Below are 18557 nucleotides of genomic sequence, written 5' to 3' on the forward strand. Positions count from 1 at the left end.
GGTTTTATAGACCTAAATCAAATTCACCCTTTACTTTATACAACTTCAATAATTATTCTGGAGTAAATCTTTTATGTTGAGATTATCTCAATCGTAATAAAACTATTTAACGAACACCCAATTCATGCCCAAATTGAATGAATTAGTGACAATTATAAGGACAATGTTAATTTCAACTCTTAAAATTGAAAATTAATTTTGGAAATGAAGCGTGTGCCAAAATTGGACTATACTATGCTACAACGGGTGAAACACATCAGATAGATATTTACCATTCATATACACACAAATACGTAACATCCATATTGGTGTATGTAGATTAACGATAAAAATACACCCAACATAACTTTCATCGTGTGTAGTATAAAAATAACCGCCAAAATTGAGAAGAGAAAAGAATAAAAAGAAGGGTAAATTACAACCACCCTTGAGGTATGGTCAAATTACGAAAAACCTCTATTGTTTGGATAATTACATCTATCTCCTCAACTATGAGTCTGCTTACCCCTACACCCTTATGGTGTCAAATTCACTATAATCATCTAGTTTACGTTGAATGTTCTCTAGTTTGTACTCGTTTTGTGCAAAAATACAGTTTCTGATGCACCACTGATATATACAAAACCAAAAAACACATCTTATGATCATCTAGCTTCAAAATGTGGAGCTCGAATGAGATAAAATGGGTCCAAGATTGAGAATATTTTATATAATTTAGAAGATTCCACGAAATTTGAAACCACTAGAATGGACGTGTAAGAAGATTCATAGTTGATGGGTGGTGTAATTATCCAAACAGGAGGGTTGGGAAGGAGAAGATGCCACGTGGCATGATGGCTCGTTGTGGTAGTAGTAGGCAGAGCAAAAACGAAAGTCTTACTCCACAAATTCCGCCGACGAAGAGAACAAATTGGTCCCACCGAAAGCGGCAGCCGGTGGCGCGAGACACCTATTCCTCCGCCGTGGACCCCACCGCATCCTGTCGGCCTCACGCTCCCCCACACGCTTTTATATGTTCCCTTCCAACATTTTTATTATCTACTCAATAATTAAACAATCAATAATTAAACAAGAGTTAAATACACGTTATACTCTCAAAGTACATTATATATACTCCTCTAGGCTCTAACACCATTTAATTTGTATTTTAAAATTTAATACTTGGATGAATTACAACCACCCCTAAAGTATGGTTAAATTATAAAAAAACCTCTTATGTTTGGATAATTACATATACCCCATCAAGTATGAATCTTCTTACATCTCTACCCTTATCAGGTCAAATTCAACATAATCATCTAGATTTCATGGAATGTTCTCAAGTTTGTACTAAAATACAGGTTCTAAAGCACCACAATCTGATATATACAAACCAAAAAACACATCTTATGATCATCTAGCTTCAAAATGTGGAGCTCGCATGGGATAAAATAGATCCAAAATTGAGAATATTTCATATAATCTAGAAGATTCCAGTAAATTTGAAACCGCAAGGGTGGACGTGTAAGAAGATTTATAGTTGATGCGGGTGGTTGTAATTACCCAAACATAAGAGGTGGTTTTAATTTACAATTAATACTTTAACAATTTCTCTTTTATCGAGAGAAATAACCAAAGATAATAATTAAATTATATTACTAAAATTATCTATTAAAAAATACAATATATTAAAAATTAATATTATTATTTCGCATTGAATACATATTTAATAAATAACATCTAGTTGTTGTTGGACTAATTAATCCAACATATCATACGGATAAATTTTAAGAAATTACTACAAAACTATTAGTAATCTTAAGTATTTTAATTTATTTTAGTCCATTAATTTATTAAAATATATTTTTATTCATTATTATATAATATATAATATATTTTATTTTAATTTTAGTTACCTTTTCAATTTTATATAATCCAATATTAATTTTATATGTTATTTATTCTAACAAAAAAAATATAAAATTTTAATTATCGCATTGAGTTTTCAATTATCCCATTCAATGAAAGTGGAAATATATTAACATTATTATTCTATTTTAAATTTTAAAATTTTAAAAAATTTATATTAAAAAGGTAAGTATTACATAACTATATTTTAAAGGTGCAAAGTGTATATAAAGTTATAACCCATTAAATGAAGACTGCACTATATAGTCTATAGTATTTTAGTACTAAAAACGTTCTTTAACAATTTTATAACTTGCGTTTTATTTTACTCCTCGAACTAGTGTTTGGTTGAAAATTTGGTGGGCTCTCAATCTTTTAATGCAATTGTTTCAATCATGGTTTCGAAATTCCGATCCGGTTGGTCGGTTTGACTGGTTGAACCGCGGCTGTATCCATTGCTACGATTTTATAATTATCAATTTATTCAAGGGTTAAATATAAAAACACCCCTGTACTATGGAGATTGTATCAAATACCCCCATGTACTACATATAAATACAAAACCCCCCTCATATTACATTTTTTTCAAAATATGACGAAAATACCCCTGCTTAGCCTATAAATTAAATGGTTTGTTTGAGTCATTTTTCACTATATTTTTAATATCTTCGGTCAATTTTACTTGGGAAATTTTGATATTTATATTTTTTTTCTCCAAAACATTAAATAACTTAGTTTTTTTTTCTCAATAAAACCTTTTATTTTCTTCCGGTAGTTCAAATTCTCAACAATCATAAGATTGTAAAGATGTTTGTAATCTTATGATGTTTGAACTACCGGAAGACATTTAAGAAAAAAAATGAAGAAACTCAAAATGACACAAATAAAAGGTTTTTATCATAAAATTAAAAAAATATAAGCAATTAGATGTTTTGGAGAAAAAAATAAAAATACCAAAATTTTCCACATAAAATTGACTGAAAATGGCTCAAACATACCCTTATATATATATATATATATATATATATATATATATATATATATATATATATATATATATATATATATATATATATATATATATATATATATAATAAATGCTTGAGTAGGGGTATTTTCGTCATATTTTGAAAAAAATGTAATGTGAGAGAGGTTTTTGTATTTATGTGTAGTGCAGGGGGTATTTGATACAAACTCCATAGTACAGGGGTGTTTATGTATTTAACCCTTTATTCAATGAACACCCCCACCTACAAAGTCTAAATTGGTTCATAGGTTCCTACACCAAATTGTATCTATCTGTTGATAAGCTATAAGCAAGTTTTAATATGATTGTTACTCGTACTAGAGTAAGAAGAGATATATGGTAAGTGTTAGTATAATTAGGAAAAAAAATCAAAATGAAGTTTCACATTTGAAAATTAGAGGTGTTCATTTGGTAATTTCAATACTTTGAAAGTTTGTACAGTTTACCGAATCGAACTATTCGATTTGATATGATTTTTTACGAATTAATTTGGTAAAAAATTGGTTCGATAACGGCAAACCAAAAATATATTTTAATATCTCAAAAAATATAGTTAAACTAATCAATTCTTGAAAATTCAGTTTCGTATTCAGCACGTAGAAGATTTCGGTTCAATTCAGTTCGGCCGATTTACTCGCCGATTGAACACACCTAATGAAAACTAATACCTTAAGTAAAAATTATAATGTAATATAATATTATGAACTTCTTATATACTATTTACTAATTGTTCTAGACTTTATTTTACACCAAGTATCTTGTCAAAATACAACATGACTAGTTAGTCAAATTATAATGTGGAAAATGTTTGAAACAATTTACTATTTCTCTATATAGACTCATTCTTTTTTTTTTTTTTTTTTTTTTAATGGAGAAATCAGCTACCAGTCATACATGTGCACTAATTAAATATACACTCTCGTATAGTAAATTGTACCTAACAACCGTTGATAAGAGAATTCGAACATAGGTCAATTGACACAAATTCACTTGCTTCAACCGCTAGGCCACCGTGAAACACTCGTTCAATCGAGAATGGTGATTTTGTGAATTGTGAGGCAAAAGTTATAAGAGAGAGAAAAAATAAAATCGAAAATAAATAAATAAATAATAAAATAGTGGGCGGCAAAACTTAAAGTAACACGTGCCGTCCACCTTAGGCTCGACATGTACTCCGTCAACACGGAATTCGGAGGTCTCTGTGGGCCCCACTCACCTCCCATTTCATTTCACCTGCCTTTTTGCCGTCGGCGCGCCTCTCTCTCCTTTCTCTCTCTCTCTCTCTCTAACTTCTTTCTACTTTACTTTTTGACCATTTCTTATTGTCCATTCTTCCACAATCTACAGTCATATACTCTGAGCTTCTATTACCAATTATTTATTATTATATTACTATTAACAATTATTTATTATTATATTACTATTTAAAAAGGAACATAAATGGTAGTAGATTATGGCCTCGTTTGCTTTCTACTATTAGGTTAGATTTACTAAATAGTAGGAGTTAATAAGATGTTTGGTTTGTAAGATTCAAATTATTCTAGCCCGCTACTAAAGTGAAAGCCCGCAATTAAGTGCTACTATTTCATTTAATTAGTAACACCTCTCCCCCCTGCGATTAATTTTGTAGGGGGTGACTAAAACAGAAAAATACGATTTTATTCTTGACATAATAACATAATTTTGTGAAGTTAGAGACTTTATGGGCAATTCACATACAATACCAGAATTTAACAAATTTAATACAAGATGTAATCTAATAAATCAAACATGTTATTGACTAAGTAATTAATTATTCAGTAGGGAATTAATCCAATCCAATCTAATCCAATCTAATCCAATCCTGTAAGCAAACGAGGCCTATTTAAATTCGTCCGAACAGAGTCGAGCTTAATATTAACATTAGAAATGGTGAAACAATACATCAAATATTATTTTATCTTATTTAGTTATTTTTAGTTTATTATGAAATTATATATCTGCATACATTATATGATTTTTTCAACATAGTGACTGAATGGAGAGTTAATTCTACTTCTGGTTATTTACATCAATTTATAAATTTAATTACATAACTATTCACTAAACAAACATTGAAGTAAGTACATCCCATTAGAATTAGGTGACAAACTGAATTTCGGAGCTAATGCAATCTGAATAAATTACTTTAGAACAAAATAAATCAAAATTACTGTAAAACAAAATAAATCGAAATTACAACAAATTTAATAGTTTAATTTAATCCATAAAGACGATTAAAAAAAGAAGATTAATTGGAACAACTAGAGCTATTGCCTATTATTCATACTCTCAGCTGCAAAAACAAAAATTAAATAAATAAAAAATTATATACACACACTAAACGTCAGTTTAATTTGATCCTCAGTTAAACGTCGAACAGATTCAATTTTCGAGGGGCGGCGGCATGTTAAGATCAAGATCCAGCCCCCCTCTCTTCGCATCGGACCCATCTAAATTGTTCTCATCAACCACCGACGACGTGTCCGAGTTGCTCTGCAACGCGCCGCCGCGTTTGAACCCAACCGCCACCTGGTTCAGTTGGTACGCCGCCGCCGCCGCCATACCCGGCTGCTGCACTAGCGAATTGAACAGAAACACGGGCTGCCCGTTGGGCAGGACGGCCATCGCCGGCTGCCCACGGAAGAACTGGTACGCGTTCATGGGATTCAACCCACCACCGCCGGCCTGCGCTACGGTGACGCCGGCGTCTGGGATGGCGCCGAGGCGGCGCGTGAGATCGAGCTCGATGGGGGCGCGTGTATTGTTGTCGGCGCTTGACGACTCGACCGTGCTGCTCTGGCTGGGACTGCGGACGGCGGCGGCGGCGGCGGCGGAGGGAAGGTTGAAGTTGGTCTTGGCCTTCGGCCCACGAAACTCACGCGCCGCCGCGTCGTAGGCACGCGCCGCCTCCTCAGCGGTGTCGAATGTGCCGAGCCAGACGCGGCTCTTCTTGCCGGGATCGCGGATTTCGGCGGCGTAGCGGCCCCACGGCCTCTTCCTAACGCCCCGGTAGTGGACGTCCTTATTAACGCCGTTAGCCTTGGGGTTAACGCCGTCAGCCTTGTTGTCCTTCATCGCCATTAATCAATATATGTTCTCTCCAAGAACTAATTGCTTAATCCTAATTTGTGAGAGAGAAAAGAAGTAATTAATTGTATGCCGGGAATTGGGTATGAATTATTTGTGGGGGTGAAAAGCCTCTTATTATATAGGAAAACGTAATGGTGGGGGGTGGGGCACGGTCAACGAGGGGTTTGACTGGTAGAAAAGGGGGCCGCCGCCCAAACAATGAGAGAGAGTGTGCGTGTGGGGGCCCACTAGTGGTGACACGTGGCACGCGGTGAGGCGGAAAAAACCAAAGAGAGTGCCTAAAGACGGTTTTGTGCCGGCAATTAGCATTGTTTAATGCCGCTGTTTGTGGGAGATAGATACATTATTACTATATGTATTAATTATTCTTATTATATTGGCTTAATTCTATTTTTCACTCGTAAAATATAGTTTTCTGCCACTTTGCACCCTTACAAACAATTAGTAGCATTTTCTACCTTTGAAACACAATAAATCATGCATAATACACCCCGAATGAATTTTAAAACTAATGAAAACAATTTAATATTTTTAGTGGCATTTTTTAGGGTGTTAAATGTCAAAATATTTTTTTTTTTATATTCACCAATCCTTTTTTATATGCCTAATTGGGCTAACACAATAAGCCTACAATTTTTACCTAATGGGCCACGAGCCCAATATTAAAGTCCATTATTACTAAGGCCCAATCACCTTCAAATAACGTTTTGGCCCGATAATCTCAACTAATTAAACTTCAGCCAATCAATGAGGTATAAATAAATGTTTGAACTCATTCCTTAAGGTACGTCATATTATCTGAGCAATACTTCAACATGTATTCTCTGGACTATTTTTACTATTTGCACGTCTGACTTGAGCATCGGAGGGGTTTCCGCCGGATCAAGCCCCGGCCTAGTTCACGTGTTCTAATGATCGCAGGTAACTCAAGGTCATCAAGCTCGTGAGACAGTGATCCACTTTGTTCTTCCAGCTCATCCTACTTCAACTCTCTAAGGTGATCTAACTCTAACATCATCATTTTGGCGCCGTCTATGGGAAGACAGACATAATCACGTAGCGCGCTTGATAACATTGAGACATTTGCTCACGGGGAGTGTGACACTACTAACAACCTCTCATTCTACTTCAACTCTCTAAAGTGATTTAACTCTAGCCATCACTTTTGAAACAACTATGCATCTCATATGTACATTTAAAAAAAATTGTACAAAAAAATATTTTACAAAAAACCAAAACTATAAAAATCCTTCAGCTAGTTTGTTATCGAGTTATTTAAAAATTATATTTTCTTTGAAAGATTTCTACCAAATATTTTCACTAATAGCAATAAAAGATCCATCAATCGAACGATTTAGTGAGAGACGTCTTGTTGTTTTTTTTAAGAAATTATAGTTTTTTTTCAGTAATTCGTTGTGATTTTTTTTTTAATTTGTTCTTTTTGCATTTTATATGCTCGAATTTGTGTTGGGGATTGAAGAAAATAACAATTTAATTTATTATTTTACACTCTGGAAATAAATAGCCAATAAAAATTGAAATTACCCTCACTAAGTTTTAAATATTCAATTCATGGTATATTGTGAACGATTTATTGTGTTTTGAAGGTATAAAATGCTATTAATTATTTTATATGGTGTAAACTGTCAAAAGGCTATATTTGAAGGGTGCAAAGTAGAATTAAACCTATTATATTCTCTGTGTTAGTTTGGTAGTGCTACTTATTGTACTTGGTGTACATATTACCGTATTTAGTTCCCCTTTCAACGTAGACACAATCAAAGGAACCATACCATGTTGAAAGAAGATGAAACAATTGTCCCACAATAGATAGTCTAGCGGTTGGAGTAAATGAGTATTTGTCAATTGACCGAAGTTCAAATCTCCTTGCCAACCGTCGTTAGGTGGAGTTTGTCACCCATGGTTAGCTTAGTGTGGTTTATCTTTCTCGTATGGTCTGCAAGATATTATACGAGAGTGTATGTTTACCCAGTGCACCTATATAGTTGGTTGCGGGTTCCTTCATTGCCAAAAAAAAAAGATGAAACAATTTATTGTAGTCGGTAAATTGCTAAAATAATTCACCATATTTTCAATATTACAAATTATTTTTCTATGTAACAGTCAATTCATGTTTGTTAGGCAGAGAAATATTCAAAAAAAAATTGGGGAATTTTTTTTAAAATATTTTAGAAAGATAATTTTATTTTGGGAAAACGTGAAAAGAATGACGAAACCATAATAAATAGTATTTCACAAGGATATTAGTTTTTAGAAGGGTTAATTTCATTTACAGCCATTGTATTAATAGGAATATTCATTTACCTCCCTTATACTACTAAAATCTTCACTTATCCCTAAATTATATATTTTCTTCGGTAATGAAGGCTAACAACCAACCACGTAGGTGCATTGGGTAAACCTACACTATCGTATAATAGTTGGGGTTGTCTAGGGTCCGAGAGGGTCTGTACTACTCGGACCCAAACGAATAAATCTGGTGCGTTGAAAATATTAAATAAATAATTATAACCGTTGATTTGAAGTACGATCCAAGTATAACTCAGTACGAACCTAGGTATTTATTAATTTTAGTACGAACCTTGTAAAATTAGATCGTACACATATCGTACTTCATCGTACTCCATCGTACTTCATGTAAAATTACTATATTACCATTACACAATTAAACTAGAGAATTAAAAAAATCAATAATATATTAAAACGTAAAAGCTGTTAATCTTTTTCCTCAAAAGTCAAATCTCAGCCCTAATTACCAATTAACATTTCTTATCTAATACAATCCTTCGAGAAAATTACTGGTGGCCAAGAGACTGGTTCATCGTTTGCCCCGACTCTCAATCTTCATCGTTTCGAGAAAATTCTTCGAGAAAATTACTGTAAGTGTTCATCCCCGACTCTCAATCTTCTCCGATGGCCAAGAGACTGATTCGGATTGGTGGATGATAGATGGAATTATTGGGTTATTCAATGCGGCTCGGGATTCATAACCGATTGAAAAACGATATACATTTTGATTTCGTACTTTTTATTGTGAATCGTCTCTTCGAATCACTACCGGAGAAATCGAAGACTTCCGCAAAGGTATCACTGAAATTCTTGTTAATTATTTCTTTTGTTTTCACAGTAAATTGCTTTCTTTGAGGATTAATGGAACTCTAAAATGGTAAAAATTAATGCAAAAAAATTCAGAGCTCTATATAGGTGGTTTTTTTTTTGTTGATAAAAAGTGTGCTTTCACAATTTTAGACTTCAGGTTAGTTTAGTTATTCTTGTTTGAATTGAAAGTCTGGAACTGGAATTTCGTATCTGTAGTTGATGTATGCATTTGGAATTTCGTAGACTTTGTTTACTTTTGAGGATTGGGACGATTTCTAAGCTGGGGATCTAGAGCTCGATTTATGGGGTATAATATTCTTATGACTAATGAATTGGAGTTCCTTTGAAACTCTAGTTTGAACTACAATTTGATCAATTTCTGTTGTATATAGTATTAATGGAATATACTTTCATTCATTGTATACATTGTTTTCTCCATAGAAATATACTATTGACGGGCCGTAAATTGATCATACACTGCCTAGGGGACAACAGAGTCTTGTAACAGTCTTGTAACATGGGTATTGGCATATATATATATCTATATATATATATATATATATATATATATATATATATATATATATATATATATATATATATATATACCGAGAAAGCCGATGTTTATAGTTTCGGAATGCTCTGCTTCGAGCTTCTAACGGGGAAAGTTCCCTAATTTACGACCGAGTTTTTCCTCTATATGTAGGGTTTTACGGTACATCAAGAAAATCCTCGTCATAAATCCGGACCACGGCCACCCTGACTCTCCGCCGCCACTAGTGGACTACTGCGACATGGAGGCAGGGTACTTGAAGAAGTTTCCGGAAAAGGGGGGCGCGGGGGTTTTGGCCCCCCCGGTTCTGCAGATCCCGTTTCAGATGTTCACGTACAAGATAGTGGAGAAGGAGAAATTCTACTCCAAGAAATGGGAGATTCATAGGCCAGCTTCGATGTTTGACGAAGATCATAATATGGACGATTTCTTGCTTGCGCCGAGCGATCGGAGGTCCGTTTGTTCGGAGATTATCGACACCAAGAATTCCGGCATTGCTGTGGATATGAGGTCCGTTATTTCCGAGATTCCGCAACGGAAAATGCACCCGTTGGATCAGAGCTCGTTTGGTTTGGAGAGTCCTAGGAGGAAACTTTCGAGTAAATCGTTTAATCTGGAGAGGAGAACCGACCAGAATTTCACTAGTCGGGAGCTGAGAGAGGTTCTTGATAAAGCGATTATAGCATCCAAAGTAGCGGAATCTTCTCAGTTAGTGACGAAAGTGACGGAGCAGAAAGCGGAGAGTACCGAGATTCTTGAAAAGAAACAGTCTTTGAGACCAATAGTTGACCAAAAAACGAAATCTTTGGAGGGGGAAATGATACTGCGGCCCACGAGAAATCGGAAATTAAGCGAGATTCCGGAGAAGATAGTGAAGAATGGAGAATCTATAAAGAACACCGTTGAAAAAACCGAGGAAAAAACTGGCAAGACAACTGTGATCATTAAACAGATGAAAGATGTAATAAAGACCAAGAAAATGGAAGGTTTGCTCTTTTCTTCCATTTTGTTGTCATAATTTCTACGTCGAAATGTAGTAAAATATTCTAAATAGAATTTCTGATTTTGTTTACTCAGAAACCCGAAACAGGAAAACGAGGTCCGTTTTCTCCGCAGCTTCATCTCCAGCGAGAGCTTTCGGCCAATCAGAAGCACCGAAAAACGAGCCGATCAGAATGAAGAAGAAAACTATGTCCGTTTCTTCGCCAGCTTCTTCTCCGTCTAGGGTTTTCAGAAAGTGCAGCCAATCAGAAGCATCACCGAAAGACGAGTCGCCGTCAAGAATGATGATGAAGAAGAAGAAAAGTGCACCCGTTTCTTCGCCAGCTTCTTCGCCTTCCCGAACTTTCGCCACGTGCGCTTCTCCTTCGCCGAGACAAGTGTCGGCCTGTCATTCGTCGATGGAGAATAATTCTTCTTCGTCGCCACTGGACCCGTTCGGGCGGTGCTCGAGACTCGGTAGACAGACCTCACTTCCGGACGTGACTGTGGGCCCACAAAGACCTCATCTAGATCGTGTTTCGTCTCATGTAGCATAGTTTTTTTTTTGTCTGAACTACACAAATGTAATATGTTTTAAGGAAGAAAGAAAGAAAAAAGGCAATGCAGTTTAATCCGGTTTAGGGGGAGTGTTAGAAAAGCCATGATTTGTTCATATTTTGAGTATATTCCTTTTTAATTTTTTAATTTATTATTTTTTTTTCAGTTTGTATATTTTCGAAATGAAAGTAAAATTTTGGGATTGATTTCTTTCAAAAGCATAAAGATGAACATGATCATGTGATTCATATACAATCATAAACTAAAATCAAGAATCGGATTTGAGTTCAAAACTATATACAAACATAAACTCGTTCACAGGATCGATCGACAGATTACATTGGTCGAAAAAACCGATCTTTTCCACTGCAATACAGCATATAAAGTTTCTCATAGTAGCTCCTTGCAAGAATTCGGCATTCATTAATAGCATTGGGAAATTGCCGTTTAATTTCAGAAACGGGTTTCTTTAATCGAAGCTCCGGATCCCCATCGATCAAACACTTCGCCAAATCACGTCCCCTAATATATTAAAAAAAAATTAAAAAAAAATCACTAACATCATTTTCGGTCATTATATTTATAAGACGACCAAATAAATAAATAAAATACAAATACGAAAGCAGAAGTAACTACCCCATCATCACGAAATGGCAAAGTGATTCTCGTGTATATATATACTTGGTGTCGGTAAAGCGCACAAACGGCATTCATACAAAGCTCTTCGTCTTCTTCAAAGGCATCGAGCATGTGGGCCCCACACGTCCATGTTTTGCTCCTCCATTTCGGATTTTTTTCATCAATATTAATATTTTCGTTAATTGGCGAAACCTCGTCTTCATTGTCGGAATCATTGATTTCTATAGCCAAATTTGTATTATCTGCACACGAATCATATTACTTTACTCAAAATAAAACATCTTCGAACCAACAAATTAAAATCGAAAAAAAAAAGCAACATAAATATGTTAATCCTACACTCTTATAGATACCATCAATTTTTATTTTTATTTTCGAAAAAACATAAATAAAAACAGAGTTACAATAATGAAAAATAACTCAATTTAATTATCATCGTTAAGGTAGTTAGCTTACAAGTTATTTAGGAGCATTTTAACAGCCACAATTGTACCATTCTGGTTTTCTGTACAATTCATGGAATGGAATCTCAATTGTCGACCTCTCATACTGACAAAAACCGACAAACTAGAACACCGAGTATGGTGTGAACTGTAGTTAATCTTTAACACGCAATCCTTCAATAAGCCCAACTCCAAATAGATTGTTAAGAAAAATCAATCAAACACGTAGTTCTAAGTAAATTAATTGAAGAAATTAATTGATAAACCGATAAAACAACCGTCTAAATCTTTGATAACCCCAGAAACATTGTCAAATTTGTTTTCCTGTCCACAATAACTCTATGAAACACAATTATATATGGATTTGTCCAATTCATGAATTAGAATACACACAAAAATTAAAACCCTACACCTTAACTTTCTTGTTTTCCTTAATTCGTAGAGAAGAGAAGAAAGATTATACCTCGACTATATCCCCGCAGGAAAAGAACGATTGATGAAGATGATTTTTATTTTTATTGATGATGATGGCGACGAGATTTGTTTTTTTCTCTTTTTTTAGACGATGAATAAACAAAGAAAACAAAAAAAAAAGGATTGAAGAGATTAGGGTTTAATGAGAATAATAAGATCGTAATAATTAGATTGTAATAAGCTTTTAAATTATTGATTTTCTAATTATATTTTTTATTTTATATAAAAAGGGTTTTTATGTAATTTCATCTGTAATTCAGGGTTCGTACTTTTTTTTACTGGGTACGTACTAATCCTACGTGGCACATTCTTATTGGTTTCGTACGGTCCGAGTAGTACAGACCCTCTCGGACCGTAGACAGCCCCATAATAGTTTTCATACCATATAAGAGTAAATCCTAAATGATGTGTAGTACCAATACCTTTCTTCAAGCGAATTTTCTCCCTCTTTATTTTCAATATTAATTTTCTTCAAGTTCTATTATTTCACATACTAATTTTATTATTATTATTTAATTCTATTTCTTTATTTCCGTCCGATTTTATAGAGAAAAATATATTTCTCATAAAAGTAAAGTATAACAAAAAAAGACAATGAAAAGTGTAATTACTTTTTTATCTTAAACTTAAATATATAAATTTATTTTAATTTTTCATCTAATTGATTTTAAATGTGGGCATTTCATCTTTTTATGATATAATTTATTAGATACTTCTTTATTAGTTTTATTATTAGATTTTTTTAATCAAAATAATACGCCATCATAAATTTATAGCACTAAAATATAAATAAAAGTAATGATGTATAATAAAATTTAAATGGTAATATCATTGTAAAGATTTTAGAATAAATTTTAGAACCAATATTGAGTAACAAAATAGTTTCACTCCAATTTTTATGATACTTTATAATGTATGCATCTTTAAAATAAATACTAGTTAGATGAAAAATATGATTAGAAGGTTTAATACAAGTAATCATAAACCAAGAAAGGAGCAAAAACTAAAACAAATAAATGAGTATAAGTTATAAATTCTTTTTTTTATTAGGGTAAATTATACCCATACCCCTCAGGTAAGATAAATAACTTTAAGGTCCTTGTGGTATCGCTAATTAAACTCACCCCTCTGAAACATAGTTAGAAACTCTAATGGGGTAATGCATTAGATACATTATTTCCATACGTTTATAACGAACTATTAGTTTCAGGAAGTGGTAGAGACAACATAGCGCTATTGATGATTTAAAAAATGTTGGGGGAGCCATGTCACCCCTTAACTCTATGTTGTCTCCACCACTTACTAAAAGTAACAGTTCATTAGAACTCTATTGGAACAACGTATCTAATGCATTATCTCATTAGAGTTTTCTAACTATGTTTTAGGGGGTAAGTGTAGTACCAATACCACATGAACCTTAAAATTATTTTATCATACCTGAAAAGTGTGTGTAATTTACCCTAATTATTATTTCGAAAGATTAAAATTTATAAAATAGTGAAAAAGGGTATATCTGGTATAACATGTATTTGAGAGTTATTAAACAGACGGCGTAATTAGACCAAAGAGGACCCCACACTGAATTGAATTAGACGAAAGACGGCACCCATCATACATTTGCAATTTACTCCACCGCCCAATACACACAGCTTTGTTTCGATTATAAATATTAAGGCAAATTATAACCACTCTGAATTATGATCAAATTATGAAAACTTTCTCATATTTACATAATTACAAACACTCTCTTCAACTATATATTATCTTAAGAAAGGACCCCTCAAGAGGTAGATTTATGGATGTTAATTCGATAAAATCGAACCAAAGTTTTGGTACGCCAACATTTCATACCATTTACCAAACTAAATATACCACTTGATTCGGTAAATAACTGATATGCCTATTGGCCCAGCCCAATAGACCCATATTTACTGGGCCACAGGCCCAGTTTAATAGCTATTTTTACGGAGGCCCAATCACATCCAAATAAGGTTGGACTCGATAAATTGATCTTGACCCAATCAATAAAGTATAAATAGAAGTTAAATTCATTTAATTAATGTACGCTTTATTATTCAATCACTTCTTATACTCAAATTATCTCGGCTATTATCGGTTATCCGCACGTCTGACTTGAGCGTCGGAGGGGTTTCCGCCGGATCAAACCCCGGTTTAGATTACGTGTTTTATGTTCGCAGGATTGTTAAACTAATTTGAGTGTTTCAAGACCATCTAGCTCGTGAGCATGTGACCTACTTTGTTCTCCGAGCTCTTTCTACTTCAACCATCTAAGGTGATCTAATTCTAGCATCATCAATAACCGAATTACATAAATTTTTATGTTAAAATATTGGGGGTGCTGTACTTACCCAACACAAGAGGAGTTTTTTTGTAATTTGTTCATAACTCAGGGGTGACCGTGATTTGTCCTAAGTATTATTATAACTCTACCACAACAAATTTAATTATAAGCTAGCATCAAAACAATGTCTTGCTCTGTTTCGGCCCACAATTCTTCATCATCATTGTCGATATTTTAAAAATTGGACCGGAGATTGTATTAGACAAACTGTTGGGTCATAGTTATATCGGTTCAAACGGGATTCTACCTGGTTTATTTTATTTTATTTTATATTATATTTTATGATCATTTATATAATATATTTATTTATTTTTCAAATAGAGGCTACTTTCTTTTATACACATTATCTTATTACTCTCCTCTAATTAAAACGTAAATCAGACTTACTTTTCTTTTGTACACACAACATATAAACACACATATATCACAACTCAATTACTTCAATTTTATAGAATTATAATCTAAAATAATATGTTTTCTATTTTAAATAAATAAACCGACCATTTTGGGCAAAAAAAACCCGATGTTTAGTCGGGCTCCAATTTTACGGCTCAACTGGCCAAACCTGATCGAGCAAGGAACTGTTCATGGTTTAACTTAGTTTAACCGGCGGGACCGATCCGGGTTTCAAAAGACTACGTTTCCTTAACAATCCACTTCCTACTATCCACTTTTCTCAAAAATTATGATTGCTTCGTATAAACTTTTGTCGAATTATAATTTTGGGAAAATATTTTTTTCGTCCTCAAATTTTACTCTTAATTATCATATCAAATCACGAAACCCTATTTCTCTTCTTCCTCTCATTTTTCTCTCCACTAGCTGCCACTGTTCTCATCGATCGTTCTTTCCATTCTCTCTATTTTATGTTATTTCTCTCTTGTACACAGACTGTTGCAATCTGCCCATTCCACCACCACCGCATGACGCCACCATCTCCGCCCTGACGCCGCTATCTCCGTCGTCACGTTGTCATCTCCGTCCCATTGACGCTTCTCCAGAGTTCTGAGGATGAAGTTGGCTCAAATATGATGAATATAATATTGGGTCTATCGGTTATCAACCGCCCTTACAGCCGTCGCTTTCCATTATTGCCTTCAACTTTGATTTTTGGAGGATCTTTGTTTGAGACTGAAGTTTTAATTTTAATTTTTTTTTGTTTGTAATCATGGTGAGTTTCAAAGACGTTTGATTTTAATGTTGTCGATATATATTTTGATTTTGATTTTCACGAGTTAATAGCATCTTTGATTTTATTTTTTCTTGTTTTTGAGTTGTGCTATTGGAATTGTGTTTTTAATAACTAGTTGTTAAAATAATAGTTGGTTTTAAAAATAGTTATTTTATTGAAATATAATTGATTTAACAAATAGGTGATTTAATAATTAGTTGATTTTTTTATAAATGGAAGAGGTTGGAGATGTGTTAATTAAATAACTAGTTAATTTTATATTATGAGAATAATATAGTTAATCGGGGTAATATGCTAAGAGCTCCTCAAATCAAATTTAATTTGAATTAAATGACAATATTAAATTTAATCTTTTAATTAAATCTCTACTTTTAAATAATATATGAGCCACATTCTTTAATTTTTTTAATCCGTAGTTTGCCCTTATACCCTAAATATAATATATGTATTCACGTTTCTCCAACTCATCAGATCTATTTATCTTATTTTCTTTTTTCTTTGCTTCTCTCTCGTTCTTTCCCTCTCTCAATCTCTATCTCCACATCTCTCTCGCCGCTCAGTAATGGTTGGGCTGGTGACGGCGGCTATGGGCGGTGGCTATGGTCGGTGGGCTATGGTGGCGGAGAACAACAGATATGCAAATTTCGGCGGTGGATCGAGAGAGTTTGGTGGAGGCGGCGGCGGCGGGTGGAAGGTGTTGTGGGGGCTATGATTATGATTGAGATGTTATGGAAAATATATTTTGACTACTTAATTGGATCTATTTTCCTTGTGTTTTGAAAGATTTTTGCTTGATTTGGGTTGTTAAAATACCAGATCTAGGTTTTCCCAAAGTAGGTAGGTGACTACAGTCGCGGCGGCTGCGAGCGTGGGTTGCTAGGGTTTGGTAGTAAAGCACAGTACACCGTAGTATACTATACTACATCGTAGTATATCATAGTACACCATTACACTATAGTATACTACAGTACGTCGTAATATATAGTCTACTACAGAAAAATTGAAAAATATGTAAATTGAAAAAAAAAAAAGAATAGCATGTCTTTTTTTTTTTTTTTTTTTTTTTTGTAATTCTCAATATTATGTAGAAAAAAAAAGGAAAAATAATTTTTCTTTTATAATAGTGTATAAAATACTAAAATGAATAAAGAAAAAAAGGAAGACAAACGGATATTTCAAGAAAAAAAATATTAGATGGAAATATGAAAAAATTAAATGTATAATAAGTAAAATGGTAAATGCAGTTTGGAATTTACTTAATGAATATTTCGAATTTGTGACTGGAGGGGCATTTTTGGAATGAATTTTATAAATGATGTGAAACAAATGTTTAGTTAGACTTGTCATTTAGTTCAAATAAGTTTTGTCACCAGGGATCTATATCTTAAGACCCCTAGTTAATAATGGTTGATTTGATAAACAGTCAAGTTGACGTATAATTGTTTTAAAAACTAGTTGTGATGCATCTAAATGGGCCAGATTGGGTCATTTGCATATACAACCATGTGGGTCGAAATAGTGGGTTCAAAGCCCGTCGGATAAATGACTCGATCCCATTCACCTACCTGGGCCTCTATAGGCCCACTACATATAATCATATTAATAAAACACCTAGCTATTTAGAATCCTAATCTAAGAGAAACTAGATTAGCACTCTAGTTAGGAGTTTTACTATTAATTAAGTATAAATAACACCTCAAACTCATGAAACAGTTACGTTCTAACAAATACCTCGAGTCCAATTGATCTAGTGCTTTCTACCCTATCTCCTGAGCTAGCATCTAACTTGAGCGGCATAGGGGTTTCCGCCGGATCGATCTCTGACTTAGTTCACGTGCTTTGGTTTTACAGATTTGATAGTCAAACATTCCTTTCTGCGAGATTGGATCATATGTTCGGGTGCAAGAATCTTATCCAGTGTTCCCGTCAAATCTACCAAGGTGATCTATACATCATCAAGTTATTTTTAATAACAATTGTTTCTAATAACAATTAATAGTTGTTTTATTGAATATAGTTGTTTTAATTGAGGATTAAAAAATCCTAATTTAAAAAAAAAAATTCAAAGTTATTATTATTATATTTAAAATAAATAAATAAACAAAAATTGAAATTATATATAAAATAATGCAAAAGGAACCAAAATATAGGGTAATGTGTAGTGAACAGTAGAGATGGTAAATTTAGAATAACGAATGAACTGGATCTAA

The 18557-nt window shown here is 33.5% G+C and overlaps 1 protein-coding gene and 1 long non-coding RNA gene across 2 annotated transcripts; one reads left to right on the forward strand and one right to left on the reverse strand.

Annotated features, from left to right (window-relative positions):
* Window positions 1-5049: 5049 nt before the first annotated feature.
* On the reverse strand, window positions 5050-6131 carry ERF9 (erf domain protein 9). Its single transcript, XM_012976256.2, has one exon. It carries the CDS (start codon window positions 6014-6016, stop codon window positions 5318-5320), a length of 699 nt encoding a protein of 232 aa, XP_012831710.2. The 5' UTR covers window positions 6017-6131; the 3' UTR covers window positions 5050-5317.
* Window positions 6132-9064: 2933 nt separating this feature from the next.
* Window positions 9065-9652, forward strand: LOC148765690 (uncharacterized). Its single transcript, XR_016029252.1, has 3 exons — window positions 9065-9130; window positions 9389-9452; window positions 9587-9652. It is a non-coding gene; the product is annotated as an uncharacterized LOC148765690 (long non-coding RNA).
* The last annotated feature ends 8905 nt before the right edge of the window (window positions 9653-18557 follow it).

The sequence above is a fragment of the Erythranthe guttata genome, chromosome 13 (genome assembly GCF_056151865.1).
Source record: "Erythranthe guttata isolate IM_541 chromosome 13, IM_541, whole genome shotgun sequence".
Classification (NCBI taxonomy): Eukaryota; Viridiplantae; Streptophyta; class Magnoliopsida; order Lamiales; family Phrymaceae; genus Erythranthe; species Erythranthe guttata.

What these genes read in the sequence shown, in the direction of transcription:
- ERF9 (XM_012976256.2), bottom strand. Translation starts at nt 6,016, where the DNA reads ATGGCGATGAAGGACAACAAGGCTGACGGCGTTAACCCCAAGGCTAAC.